At 38.4% G+C, this 15331-nt stretch overlaps 1 protein-coding gene across 13 annotated transcripts in view; it reads right to left on the bottom strand.

The window, feature by feature from the left end:
• Nucleotides 1-15331, bottom strand: part of ATP9B (ATPase phospholipid transporting 9B (putative)) — a 114607-nt gene that overhangs the window by 2673 nt on the left and 96603 nt on the right. For 7 of the 13 annotated variants that reach the window (XM_083518575.1, XM_083518581.1, XM_083518583.1 and 4 more), the window contains 14 exons: nucleotides 12498-12659; nucleotides 11846-11938; nucleotides 9263-9346; nucleotides 7936-8106; nucleotides 6913-7011; nucleotides 5750-5839; nucleotides 3983-4127; nucleotides 3611-3675; nucleotides 3194-3349; nucleotides 3010-3074; nucleotides 2461-2569; nucleotides 1592-1649; nucleotides 1038-1241; nucleotides 488-520 (listed from right to left, as the gene is read on the bottom strand). In XM_083518575.1, the coding sequence (XP_083374701.1) occupies nucleotides 488-520; nucleotides 1038-1241; nucleotides 1592-1649; nucleotides 2461-2569; nucleotides 3010-3074; nucleotides 3194-3349; nucleotides 3611-3675; nucleotides 3983-4127; nucleotides 5750-5839; nucleotides 6913-7011; nucleotides 7936-8106; nucleotides 9263-9346; nucleotides 11846-11938; nucleotides 12498-12659 (1534 nt within the window). The remainder of the gene's footprint in view (nucleotides 1-487; nucleotides 521-1037; nucleotides 1242-1591; nucleotides 1650-2460; nucleotides 2570-3009; nucleotides 3075-3193; nucleotides 3350-3610; nucleotides 3676-3982; nucleotides 4128-5749; nucleotides 5840-6912; nucleotides 7012-7935; nucleotides 8107-9262; nucleotides 9347-11845; nucleotides 11939-12497; nucleotides 12660-15331) is intronic. The other 6 variants (XM_083518580.1, XM_083518579.1, XM_083518586.1 and 3 more) reach the window with 1 other exon arrangement.

The following is a 15331-nucleotide window of genomic DNA, read 5'->3' as shown; positions in this document are numbered from 1 at the left end:
GCTGTACACTGTCATATGTTTCTTTTAAAATGCTTTATTAAATCAGTCTCTCCTGAAAATGGACTGAATAACACCACTATAACAGATTTGAAAATGCCAGGCTCTTGCTCAAAGGCAAATGTCAAAGAACAAAGGCAAGGTGTTCAAATATGTCACCTTTTAAAAATCCAGCATGATTTAAACAAAATTAAAAGCAAATTTTGAACTTTGAAAGTTGAATTTTATGGATTTCAGGATTGTTGACACACTTTCACTGATATTTGCACATGTAAATTTAAATACATATTCAATTAAACAATTAAGAACCTGATCAGTCTTTTTCAATACAAATCCATTAAGATTCCAAGTAATTACCATGCAGTGGAATATGAAAAAAACACCTGTTTTTTCAATGCTAGCAAAAAGGGATGCCTGTTACTGTTTTGGCAAATTTGTCCTAGTGCTCTGTGGGGCACTTTACCTTGAAGAAAATAACAATTATACCTACCTAAGAAAGCTCCAAAAGACACTCTGCCTATACCTGCTCCGATAAGGTAGAAGAAGAAAGGACAGATTTATAGAAAAACAAGGAAATAAGAAGCAATATATTAAAAAGGAATGTGTTAAGTAAGAGAGAGCTGAAAGGTTTGAAAGTGGTTAGTAGTATCTGAAGGCTGCTCTCCTACAGACCGTACCATTTCAGATTTAAAAATACATTCTGGAATATATTCTAAAAGTGAATGTTATTTTTAAGAGCTATGTTAGATAAACAGAAGACAGAGGTCAGTAACCCCATACCTCCAACAGCGTTTTTAATTTGAATGCTGTGGCGAAGAGGAAGCCTAACACAACCCCTTGTGATAAAGGCCAGATTTTTATATATAATGTAAGTTGCCTGGTATTACCTATGGTGACAGTCCACATATCTGGATCAAATTAATACAGCTGAATTGAATTCAGACAAAAACTACTGTCATACTGCTCACAGCTGTGTAAACATAGCACATCTTAAAACAGAACAATAGATACTACCCATTATGTAAGTGATAGCTACTCACCAAAATATTCATTTAGAAATGCAAGCGAGGCCACATAACAGCAAAGGCTGAAGATTTCAGCCACCACCATTAACCAATGCCATGTTCGTATGGTAAGTGCAACCATCAAAAGCTCAGTCAGGATTAGTGCAGTGAAAGAAATGGCAACAACATGGACAAATTCAGATTCGAAAAGCAAAAGAGCTCCATACATCAGAATGCCACCTGAGAAAGATATACAAGAACTTTAATAATGGATTCACTGTAGAGCTCATCTTCTTCATGCACGGTTAGTTACTGCACTTCCACTCCTCATTCTAGGCATTCAGGGACTGCATGGGGAATATGTGAAAGGGGCTCAAACAGGCTTGGGGGGAAAAAAATCAATGTTGAACTGCAATTAATAGGTCTGACACTACTTGAATATCATATTTCAAGATAAACATAAAGCAATTTTTAAAAGCCCTGTGGATGAAACGTTAAGTTTTGGAAATCTCATTGTGAAAGCTGAAATGGAACTGTTAGAAGACGGGGAAAAAATTTACTCAAGAAAAAAACCAAGTCAGATCTCTTACCTTGGTAAATACTGATTAAAACCCAGATGAGGAAAGTCTTAAATGACAAAGATCTTCCCTAAAAGAAACAATGAAAAGAAGTTTGTAAGCAACTTGGACAAGGCAAAATATATTCAATTAGCAAAAAACCATGTATTTTTAATTATATATTTTGGGACTACAACGGCCTCATTTTAAAAACAGAATATATGGGCTAAATTTCAGCAATTACATTTGGTACCTAAACTTAAAAGATTTATTTAAACTTTTGCAAAAAAGATTCAATTTCCCTATTGAATATATAGTGCTGTGCTTCAATTTTGCAATAATTATAATCACTTCTGGAAAAAAACAACCTCAGGTGTTGTTTTGAAAGGGGTGTTTGTTTTTCATTACTGATATAACACACAATTTCACTTTCTCCCTTAAAATCAACACATGCAACTATAATATGCCAAATGGTATCCATGGGCCATGACTTCACACTGCACACAGGTGGAGCATTCTCCCATGTGGCAGGGTCTGGGAATCCACCAACCATCTAAATTACCCACAATGCCCCTGAATGATGAGAACCAGCTGCAGTCAAGAGAGTGGGTGGACCAAAACACCTACTACTTGGGTCCCAGCAGCTGCTCGAGGGTGCTGATGCTGGTCTTAATATGAAGAAACTGCCCAGTGTTCAAGGCAAGATGTATATAATGTCAACTTATCACTATAATATTTTGCTCTGGAAGTGGCAACTCTTTTTGTAAACTGCTTAATTTTTTTTTTTTTACAATCAAATGGTGTACAAATTTTATGAAAGAAATGAACATAGGGCCAAGGGGGGAAAAGAAAAAAGGAAAGAAAGAATGTCGCCCACATGGACCCGTTTTGAAAACTCTTACCTTAGTAAGGTCTTTATAAAGTTCTGGATAAAGGAGTGCCATTTCCGGTTTCACATCCTGATCCAGCACTAAGGAGAAAACTGGGAACATCGTGTATATGGTTGCATACCTCAGGGAGAAATCATTTGAAAAATATTTTAAAATGTATCCTTTACATAAACTTGCTTTCACTTCCATAATAATATCTTGGTGCCCATGCAAGCTATGGCGTATGTTGGTCTTGCTTTGAACATTTTTATCTTCACCAATCAAAACAACACAATCTGATTATGTATCTGTTTTATATCATTTATACTTAAGAGGGAGGTTCACAGGAACTCATGGCACATGCTTCAATTCATTGGTTTCTGTCTAGAATTAGTACTGTTTTTGAGGCCACAAGAAAAAAATTATAGTGGCCACCTATAATGGTAACATATTACATGCCATAATAGTGGTAACATAATGAAAGTTACTGTTCATTATAACTAATAATAATGATGAACACTGTAAACAAAAAACCAACACACCTCTGAAATAAGTTTTCGTAGAACTGAATCTCTTACTTACCCTACCATGAGGAAACCTTGGTATAAAGGAACGGATGCAAAATAGAAGACTGAAGAAAACACAGCCTAGAGGAAGAACACAGTATATTATATTGGGATTCTTACAGATAATCTGGGGAAATTATTTAAATGGCTAGAACAATGTTGGTAAACAGTTCACCATGAAAGTAAAAAGAATTAAATACCTGCATAGTTGAAATAATAAGGCCTCTGTGCATGACAAATTGACCAAGTGCTGCCGATCTTTTGTAACTATTTCGACCATGTACCATCAGCAGCCGGCCAATGTGTTTAAATTGTGTAATTGAAAAATCAGCAGCTAAAGAAGCTTGTTTCCCCTCCTAAATTGAAAATAAGAATCACACATTAAAAAAACACACGATCAACACTGTAAACATCACCTTGGAAAAAGTACCATCTATTAACAGGTTTAATAATGAGCACCTCCAAATCTGAAAATTCAAGTGATGGGGATTTATACACAGCATGAATTTTTACTACTATGAGTAAGATATGCATATACCAAATGTATTTACAATTTTAACCAGTGGATTCCAACACATTTTAAAGTATACATTTAATAAACTCTGTAATAAATATACCTTTCCTTCAATTCCAATTCCACAGTCTGCTGCCTGGATCATATTGACATCATTTCCTCCATCACCTGAAAAAAAGTACAATCACCTGTCACATTTTAGACCAGTTCCACAATCTTTAAAATTTGCTTGTTGAATTTAATTTCACTTGGAATTAATTTAGAGAGTTTGGATTTGATATCCCGCTTTATCACTACCAGAAGGAGTCTCAAAGCGGCTAACATTCTCCTTTCCCTTGGTTTTTACGAAAACAAATAAATGAAAATATAACATTTGCCTATTAAATTATCCAGGACAGTTCCTTAGTCCTTGTACTTAAGAGGAGAGACATATCATTAGTTTGTCAACGGGAATAAAACCAGAGTGGATGCTTACCTATTGCACAAGTACGTTTTCCTGTGTGGTGTTGCAACAATTTTACTATGTGGGCCTTTTGGGTGGGTGAACATCGGCAGCATACTACAGCTGGACACTGACAAGCTAATTCCACAAATTCATGCTCATAGTATTTCAAGCAGACCTACAAAAAGCAACATATTGGGGGTTTACCACTTAACAGAACTCCAGCAGTATTGGTTACAGATAGGTAACCGTGTTGGTCTGCCATAGTCAAAATAAAAAAATTCCTTCCAGTAGCACCTTAAAGACCAACTAAGTCAGTTCTTGGTATGAGCTTTCGTGTGCATGCACACTTCTTCAGATATCTGAAGAAGTATCTGAAGAAGTGTGCATGCACACGAAAGCTCATACCAAGAACTAACTTAGTTGGTCTTTAAGGTGCTACTGGAAGGAATTTTTTTATCCAGCAGTATTTTTAGCTTAAACAACATAAGAGTTAGTTGAAAGTTGGATCACTTTTCAGTGCTATTCCCATGCACCAGAAGTACATGTATGGGCTATGGGCAAGCGAGAAAGAAATGGTAGATAAATGTCTGTTACTGTAAAGTCTAAAAGGCAGCTTGTTTCTTCATCAATGGAAATCACTGTTGTGTGTGAATGAAGGTATAAGAACATACTATTTATCTTGGAACCTTTATTTTGATACAACACAAAATAGGATCTATTAGAGCATGTTAATACAGTACATGCTTTGAATGCAAAGGTTCAATTCATGTTATCTCTAGATAGAGGTGGAAAAGGCTTCTGCATTAAAACTTGAAGTGCTGCTACCAGTCACTGTCAACAAGACTGAGCAAAAAGACCAACTGTTTGCACAAGGCAGCTTCCTATGATCATGTCCATGACAGATATTCCTGACCTTCTCACAACTCATTGTGGGGCAAGTTCATCCTTCCCAACAGGAATAGATACTATATTGCAGGAACAAGAGACTTGCCCACGTATTGACTCCTTCTGCAGAACTCAAAAGGAGGAGCACACAGATTTGCTAGGGGACTAGCTGAGGGTGGAAATAATTTGTTCCTGAAAAGATGCAATCAAGAATACCCACAAATCACTCATGGACAACCCGCATATAGTACAAGACACTTAACAGAGTGTAATTATTGTTACATATCTGCTTAATGTTTGACTATATAAGCTACATTGTGTATGAAATGAATGTTTATTGCAGGTGGGATATATGGAGATTGTTTAACTGTTTTCAGAAACTATCCCCCCCCCAACATAAAAATGAGAATGCTGATTCTTAAACCTTTCCAGCAAAAATCTCCTTAGTAATTCCTGCGCCAGTGTCTCTGTAAATTGTAACTGGTAGCTTCCAAGCACACACTTATATTGCTGAATGGGCAGGGTAGGGCACTGCAACTCTTGGAGAGGCTCTTTTCCCCCCTTGGTATTTAAATTGGAGAATTTAACTCACAGAAAGTTATTATCATCTTTGATATTATGAAATGACGAACAAGTATTTTTGCAGAAGGAGGGTGACAACAAAGTTATACTCAAAGTAGATCCATTTATTTCAATGTGTCCAAGGCTGGTATTAGATAACAGATATTCTGGGTAACTGTTCCTCAACTTGGTTTAATCTTACAGTATTAAGTGTTTTTGATGTAAAACAAACTGCAGACCAAAGGTGCTATTCGGGTCCTCTTTTGGCAGTCTGGTGGTAAAAGTACTTAGAATTAATCAATTTTTAAATTACCTTAACAGTACAGTCACTGACAAAAGCCAGGGCCTTACCTCCAGAGAGTCCCCAGATATTACCAATGCACAGTCATGTTTCCTTCTGAATGCATTTAGCTCCAAATGAGCTTCTCCACGACTTGTAACCTTAATTTAAAAAGATACATTCAACAGTTTAAGGTGTGACAGTAATATCTATCTATCTATCTATCTATCTATCTATCTATCTATCTATCTATCTATCTGCTTTTTACTATGGTGGAATTACTCTGTTTTTTTCCACCCTTAAATCTCTATGAATCTCTTGCCTCCCACTGTAAATAAGATACTGCAATATCTGCAATGCTGAAGGGAAGCTGAGTAGGTGACATTTTCTAAAACTCCCCTTCGGAATGATGCAAAGCTGGGGAGTGGGGAGAGAAGCAGAGATTGCACAAGTTGTGGCACATTGTCATAATGCTAAATCATGGTTTAGTGCTATATCGGACCAGGGCAATACTTCATAGAAGATGAAAAACTATTGGAATAAGAAACTGTGTTCTACCCCAGGATTTCCAAAGGGATAAGATATAAGGAATGTGCAGCTGAAGGGATAGCAAATACTGATAATTTCCAAAGTGGACATTTTCATGCAATTATAATTCCAAAAGAGGAAGTCCTCATGCACTAAGAGAGGGTGGGAAACTTGCAAGGGGTACTCCAGGAATATGGGCATAGTCTGGGGGAAATGACTGTGTGAGCCAAACTGGACAAGCCAGCAGACCAAGATCAGCTCACAGACTGGAGTTCCTCCATCTCTGGCCTTGACTATCAGAAAAAGCTGTCAATATGCTCTCAGTGTAGTCCGAAAGACACTAAGCTGGCTTTACTGCACTTTAGCTATCCTCTGACACGGGGTCAAATTGAAACAGAAGACTTTTTCTGTATGTTTCCCATTGACATGGCCTGTGCAGGCGCATAGTATGTGGGCATGTAGGTGCATGAGAACATGAGTATATGTGCATAATGCAACAGATGTCATGAAACATAAAGACCAAATTAAACTGGGGCAGCTAAGGGTGTATAGCATTCCCACTGGAATTCATTCTTTTACCATACTGTTTGTCTGTCTGTCTGTCTCATAAAATGAATGAACACTTATCATGTCTTTAGCAAACACCACAACAGTAGTAGACATTGCTAAGGGTGACAAGAAACAAAGTACTGGTAGCAATACTTACAGGTCTGAAAATATGAATATCTTGTGCTCTGGATACTAGGTGAGAGCTTTTTGCAATACAAGTAGCTGTCTCCAATTTATCTCCTGTTAACATCCATATCTATGAAGTAATTGAGAGTCAGTTTAGTTGACTATTACTTGTCTATTGCGCTTATAAAAAATGCAGCTGTATCTCTGTCCTGAGAATTGTATTCAATTGCTGTCTATCAAAGCAAATTCTTATTATATATCATTAACCAAAAATGTATAGGTCCCCTCTGCTAAGGATATGGTGCAGGGTCCAGCTGTTGAGGCCAGTAGTGGATGGTGCGATGGGACAGAATTGCTCACCTGACCTCTTAGCAGCAGAGTTGCTGCTTTATACTAAGAGTGGGAGGTACAAGTTTGTGGGGAGGTTGGGGCTGTGCAAATGCACTGGCGGAGTTAATACAACACTCCTGCCAGCATGTTCACACAGTGCTGAGCTCCCCACCATCTTTTATCTCCCACTCACTTTCCCAGGAAGCAGCAGTGATTCACCAGCCAAGAGATTGGGTGAGCAGCACTACTCCTGCCCTCGCCCCGTCTGCTACTGGTTGAGGCTCTGTATAGGAAGAAGGGGTAGTTTAGGTTGATAGGACAAAGGTCATGTGAAGTAAGTCAGTATTGTCATACAAACAGATGTGTCTGTGGCTGCATTCATGGAATATTTCACAGAGGAACATTTTATGACAGTTGCAGGTACAGAATATATTTATGTGTACTTTTGTGTACATTCTTCATGGAATAGTTATCTATTGCTGTAATAGTTAAATAAGTCTTCCATGAGAAGTGACAACATGGGTATAAGAGAACTGAGCTGGGCTTCTCCTTTCTCTCTCTTTAGTTCTGCGGCCTAATCTGCAGGAGCTTATCCAGTATCCAAACGCTCCTTCTCACATGGTAGCAGGCTGAATCATTTGCTATTTGTGTAAATAATTCTACCATGCAAAGACAACAAATTTAAAGAAACAAGTTAACTATCTGACAAAACAAAAGCTAGTACCTTTATTCCAGCGTTTCGAAGCATCTCCAGAGTTGGCCTGACATCAGCCTGTAGCTGATCTTCAACCCCAGTGAGACACAGTAATTCCATTTCTCTTTCTAAACTCTCCACAACGGCGGCCACCTTGAGGGTTCTGTCATGTATACTTAATTTTGCTTGGTTGTATCGATTCTATTTACAAGACAAAAATCCGACTTTATATACATAAAAGGTTTTACTTGTTGCCAACTGGGACACTATCGTAAGGATGGAAGAGCAGTCCTGCTGGGTTAGTCCAGCACTCTGTTCTCACATGGGCCAACCTCAACACAACAGCATTCCTCCCACTTGTGATTCACAGCAACTAATATACAGAAGCATATTGCTTCAAGACAGTGGAGGCAGAACATAGGCATCACATTTAGCAACCACTGATATTCTTATGCTCAATTAATATCTTAAATAAGTGATTTTCAACCTTTTTGAGTCCATGGCTCCCTTGACCAACTACATTGTTTTTGTGCCACCCCTGTGGAGCTCAGGAGCCCAGTTATGTCACCCCCTTGCCTGCAGAGCTGGCAGCCGCTCACCCTTTTCCAAACACCCTCACTTGGGAGTTCTCTGGGGAGCCGCAGCTGCCACTCCTAGTCTCTGAGCTGCCCCCCTTGCCCCAAAGGGAGGTGCCTCCTCACTCTGCCCCACATGGGCCTGGGAAGCACCCCCTGGCCAGCCCCAGAGGCACCATTCGCCTAGGAAGCTTATAGCCTGGGACACTACAACAGTTGTGCAAGCCTTTGGGAGGCAGAGACGCGAGAAGGCATTAGAAGGGAAGGAAAGAGGGACAGAGGCCAGTGTTCTTGCAGCACCCCAGACCATCATTCAAGGCACCCTAGGGTGCCACAGCACATTGGCTGAAAACCACTGTCTTAGAGGAACAACATTTCATAGCTCAATGCTTAGGAGACAACAAGCCTGAAAACTTAAAAATGAGGCTTCAACTGTTGACAGCCTTCCTTGCTGCCAGATTTTCTCCTCCACTCAGAGATTAAGTTTGAGAAGAGGGCAAGAGCTGTGATGATGGAGGGCTGGTAGGTAGCTTCATGGGGCTTAGTGTCTTTTCAAGCTTTCTTGAGAAAAGTCCAAGCTTTCTCAGAGTTTTCTCCTAAAAGCCCACAAAGACTGAGCCTATGATGAAACAAGCTAGAGTAGATCTCACTCATCATTAGTCCATATTAGCCAGAGGTTTAACATTCTAAATTATTTTGAAACACTGAAGTATTTTGGATTAAGTGTGTTGTTAAACCCAGAGTAATACAAAAACAACGGTATAGTATGAGGGTTTTTTTACCTCAAAATCCTGATACTGTTCTTCGGTTAATGATTTTTTGGCAACAACCAGAGTGCGTAGTCCTTCTCTTGCCATGTTACCACACTAAAATTGCATATAATAAACAATAAAGCATAGTCATAAATCATGCAGAAATGTCTTTGCAAGTGATAGGGGCCCATTCACCAAACTCAGATTAATAGGCTTTGATATTGCAAATGAACAATCAATGTGAAAAAACTCTAAGGCTGGAAATGATGCAACATCATTTTGCAAGTTTCTCCCCACTATTCAAGGGAGAGTTACACCAGCTCCAGTCCTTTCTGAAAGGGTGGCTTCAGAAGGTGGTTCTGGAGGATGGCCTTTTCCACCCCAGAGGTACTGGCCTTTGTGTCGCTTCAAGCTTCCAGCCTCTCACATTTCTAATGCTCACTTACATCTAACTATTCAAGAGAGGCAGTGGAAACCTGAAAGAAGTGGCTGGAGGCAGTTCTGGGAGGGCAAGCAAATAAACTTAATCCAAATAATATAGAAGTCTATTGGTTGAGAAGACCACCGATGTGGTTTGCAACCAGTTTTTAACAGGATTACTCTACAGTTGAAGTGCCTGGGGGCAGAGCTTGCTTGTACACCCTGCTCCCATCCCCAGTTTAACATTTTACATGTTCAGACAGATGCCTGAACAAAGTTCTAGACTCAGTGTTATCCTTAAAACATATAAAAGTTAAAATGCTAAAACAGATTGAAATTACTTCAACTTTCTAAGCATCTGGGCATCTAAGCATCTACAAGCTGCAGGTTATCTCTGTGGTTAGGCATGCCTTTCAATTAGCTGAAGCTGGTAGCTAACTGTAATCCTATCTGGAGAAAACTGACCAGGCTTCAGCAAAACATACACTGGTTACATTCGATCTAGGCTAATCTATATAGTGAGTGCTTCCTTTAAAGGCAACCTAGAAGCTTCATCAACTGCAAAATTCAGTCATAAGAATGATTGCTAGGCCTAGGTGGTTTGATCATATGATAAACTGATTTTTCATCATCTGCATTTGCTACCCATTCATTGGTGGTTTCAATCTGAAGTGCTAGTACTAGCCTTTAAATCCCCAAACAATTTGGTAACAGATTATTTGAAAGATTGCTTTCACCCATGTAAATCTGCAGGACCCTAAGAGGCCCCTTTCTAGGACCCAACACTAAGGTCTATCAGGTTGGCATGTACCAGGGTGAGGGCCTTTTCAGAGGTGGAAGTCCCTCTCCCAGTAATTATTTGCCCTCCTGTCTTAGTCCTTTAAAGCTGCACCCAAATACTTCGTGTAAATTTATCCAAGCCTTGTATTGATTTTACTGCTGTCCCCTCATAGATGTTTTACATTGATGTTTTAAAAGATTTAACATGTTTAATAGGTTTGTTTTAAACATTTTTATTGAAAAAAATGTGATGACTTGCCATTAAAGGTGGGATAGTACTATATTAAATACATAAATTGATAGTAAAATTGATAGTACAGACAAGTAAGTGTCCTGGAAGTTCTATATAAAAATAGCAAATAAAGTTGAAAATAAGGAAGCTTAATTGTGAATATTCAACCAAACATTTATGTGGGCCTTTATGCCATTGCTTTATTTCAACAAGTTTCATTTCTGCCCACCCAAGTTACACATATTTAAAATGATTTTTAAGTTAGTTTTACAGGCTAATGTATCTGTGTGTCATAGGAGAATTACTATTACCATAGCATAAACATGATTGGCAGTAAGTTTATTTTGTTAAATTAAAACCCAAGAATTAAAAATAATACAAAACAGCAACATTAATGATTCTTCAAAATGCTTGATGCTCTCTGTCTAGTGCAAAATGATTATTGATTTGACCTCATAATGCTAAATAAATTAAGCAAGTATTTTACAATTAATTGTGCATCATTATCGCCAAAAGTAATTTTTATGACACTTTATTAGCTCTTCAGGGAGTTTAATTTATTCATGCCCCTGATTAAATCAAACTGCCTCAAGCAGGTATTGATTTATATTGCCAATACCATTATGAACATGCATTGTGTGATCATCACATTACCATATTGTCTATATGTAAGGTCAAATTAAGACAATTGCTGGTGTCTAGTACAGCAACACAGTGCAACGTATTTAGTTTGTGAAAATAAATTTATTTATAATGTTACAGTAAAAATGTATGGTAGTTAAAAAGAAAATAAAAGAAAAAAGTTGGGTGCATCTAAAGAAGCTCTTTCAACCTCATTTTATATGTTTATTTGTTCTGGAATGAATTCTGAATACTTAAAAAAGACATCCATCTGTTGTTTAATTTGAGAGTTAACTTTCTTCTTCTTTTTGCATTATACAAAATTTCTAAACCACTGCAACTCTTTAAAACCTATTAGTGATACACTTAATTGCATTTCCCAATCCATTATTTCTTTGGTTCATTATTTCTATCTTTGAAGCAGACAGATGTTATTGGACTGGAAGCCATTACTATTTTGCTTCTGTTCTTTAATTTCACAGTTCTACATTTCCTTATGACAAAGTAAAACAGTTACTTTTTCTCTTCAAATTGAAACAACTGTTTTTAACATTTCTTACCTCCTCTTCTAGCCAGTCATTATACTGAACAATGGAGGACATTGCAACATCTGCACCTTTCATGTAAAACGTAATTTCACCTGTAGATTCATCCTACGGAGGAAGATACTATATATTAGAAAACAGCATACAGTGGTGCACCGCAAGACGAATGCCTCGCAAGACGGAAAACTCGCTAGACGAAAGAGTTTTCCGTTTTGGAGGTGCTTCGCAAAACGAATATCCTATGGGCTTGCTTCGCAAGACGAAAATGTCTTGCGAGTTCCTGCGGGTTTTCCCCCCTCCCCCCTTTTTCTAAGCCGCTAAGCCGCTTATCAGCTGATCCGATAAGCCGCTAAAAGCTGCTAATAGCGCTAATCCGTCAATGGGCTTGCTTCGCAAGACGAAAAAACCGCTAGACAAAGAGAATCACAGAACGGATTCTTTTCGTCTTGCGAGACACCACTGTAGTCTACTCATACCACAGGCAAATACCTATAGCCTTTGGTAAGTTATTACCAAAGACATAAAGTATTTGAGGAGGACAAATCAATATTATTCACATAGTTAGCCAACTTTTATATTTGAAAACTTATATACATTTTCAAAACAATAAATTTTCATAAATATATGACCTGCAAAACAGATGAAGAAAAATACTGACAAAACTTACTCTCACTATGATTCCCATTCGTTTGCTTTCAGATGTAAAAGGGAAAATTTGCAGAATATAGTATGTCAGAATCTGTCCACTGGGGGTTTTCAGCTGCATTGAAGTTAAATCCCTGCTCACCAAAGTAAGACCAACACTTTCTGTCCATTGTACCAGAGCAACCTATAAAGAGAAATAAGTTTTGATTGTCAATTGTATCCAGTGCAAATAAAACTGCACACAAACAATTGTCTATGATTAATTGTAGAAATCTAAAAACTTAAAAAGCCAAATATTTTTTGTACCATATATAAGCCAAGGTATGAAATACCAGGCCAACAAAATCCCTTAAGGATTACAGTATACAGTCGTAACTTGGAAGTCAAACGGAACCCATTCCAGAAGTCTGTTTTACTTCCAAAACGTTCAAAAACCAAATCACGGCTTCTCATTGGCTGCAGGAAGCTCCTGCAGCCAACCAAAAGCCGTGGAAGCCCCGTTGGACGTTCAGATTCCAAAAGAACGTTTGCAAATTGGAACAATCCCTTCTGGCTTTGCGGTGTTCAGAAGTCAAAACGTCCGAGTTCCAGGGTGTTCGGGATCCAAGGTATGACTGTACAGGTATTCATAAATCCATTACAAGCTCATAACTGTTTCCCATACAGTTTGGTACCAGTGACGTGTATACCTTTTTATGCTGGAAATTGAAGGAAACATTGAGTGTTGCTCTGCCAGGTTCCTACAGTCCACTCATCTCCTTTCCAAAGCTTAGTTACCTTCAGGACGGAGGTAGGAAGACTCTAGGACCCTGCCAAAGCCTCATGCCTTCTCCTCAAAGCCCACTGACATGCTTACCCAGCTTTGGGAAGGCAATGTGAGGGCTGGGGAGCATCAAATTTTAGGCTCGCTCCTCCCTCCCCCCCCACCCCAAAGGACAGTATTCCATGTTGACGTTCTCTTGTGGCCCACTTGGTATGAAAATTTGAGCTGCCCTGTTCTATAAAGAACCCAAAGAAGAGCTACCTAAACTGACCTGCCTTCATTAGGCATTCATCAGGAAATAGATGTTACTAGTAAGAAATGAAGAAAGAACTCAGTGCCTAGTAATTAATGAGCAAAGTTTATCTGAGTATAGTTGGGGGGGGGCAGTCTGAACGATTTGCTGCTGCATGCATATTATTGTAAGCACCAGTAAATTAAAATATGGTGAAATGATTATTATATGAGAATATAATAAAGAGTCCAAAATAAATACACTTTAAAATGCCATTTTCAGATGCACAACAAAAGCTGTTTTAAGTTTGTCTAACAAGCTCACTATATTAGCTGCAAATGATCCAATACTCCAAAGGTTAATTTTCAATTTTCACAGTGAAAGGTTACTATTACATTCTGACCTGTAAATTGCATCTTTCCGTTAATACCCTATCATCTCATTTGTGTCCCTTTGCAACGAGGACTTGAGTGTTCTATATTTGGTGACTCACATCTGTTTATTATTTAGTTTATGCTTGGCTTCACATGCAAGTTGAGTTGGCAGTTTATAGCACAGCTACATTTTAGATAGTTATACCTGTGCTAACAGATAAGGTCAAGGAGCCAATAGAGAAGAATCACCAGGCTTTTGCATTTATTAGAGAATCCCAAAATTTCAGTATCTGGTAGTTCAGTCACATATGTTAGCCTATCAACAGTACTCAAAGGCTTGGATCCTAATCTTCTGCTTCATTTATAGGAAGAAGTTTCTTTTGATAAAATGAAGTCAGGCTCATGGAAGGGTCCATGAGTGCAATTAGGATGAGAGCCGTAACAACCTAGAATACAGTGTCTCCTGTGCCACCGCAAATCATTTGGCCTTGCCCCAAATGGAAATGGAACAGGAAGAAAACTTGCATAAGAAAGGAAAAAGACCACCTCTTAAGGGTGTCTTGCCCTTTTTTCTGACTCAAAAGAGAGTTGGCAACTGAGGCCCTTCATGTCATTCCACAACTGAGTGAAGCCCAAGGTGCTCTAGTTTGGTGGTGCCCGCCCCCAGCTGTGGGGGGGGGGGCACCACCCTGTGACACAACTGGTACCAACACTGTTCAGTTATCTACACTGGCTGAAACCCCATCTCTTCTTCCAGCTTTTTGGTGGGGATGGGGGCTGAGCCTAGCATTCTCAGAGGAAGCAGATTACAAGTGATGAAGGTTTTGAGATGGTTTTACTGACGGATTTTATATTATGTCTTTATATTGTGGTTCTTTTAAGGTGACCAGCCCTGAGATTATGTACAATGAAGGGCAGAATATAAATCTTTCAAATATATAAAACAAAAAGCCTCCCCTGTCCCCAAATTAGGTTGCTGATAAAAAAAAAAGTTTGGAGGAGAAACAGGGAGTGGATTTGAAAAGTGAGTTCAGTTCTGTACTAGAAACTAATTCTTATGCTGAGCTTGCGCACAGATCTGCAATTTCTGAAATTATACACACACACACACTAGATGCCACAAGCCTTGAGTCTGCCCCAGCTCTAATTTAGAAATGTAACAACAGCAATTTTAACAATTGTGCAATTCAGCAATTTTAAGAAGTAATATTTCATATGAAATGTGGTCTTGCATATGAAGATCTTATCATTTTTGTGAACATTTTTATTAAACTTTGTATTACTTTTTAATTCTACTTTACTTCCATTGCTTTTCCGTCACCATGTCTTCACAAAATATTAAAATAATGTTTAATATTTCAAATGTTGGATGTTTTGGTATATGCGTGTAGCAAATAAGTAGCTAGTTCATTAGAATTAGCCATCATTAAAATTGTGACTAATCCATCTTCACTGACCAAAGAGGGGCAAAGGTCTTCAAAGGCTCC

The sequence above is a fragment of the Podarcis liolepis genome (assembly GCF_965112155.1).
Source record: "Podarcis liolepis genome assembly, chromosome: 8".
NCBI lineage: Eukaryota > Metazoa > Chordata > Lepidosauria > Squamata > Lacertidae > Podarcis > Podarcis liolepis.
The sequence above is the reverse complement of the archived record's forward strand: the minus strand, read 5'-3'. Positions and strand labels throughout refer to the sequence as shown.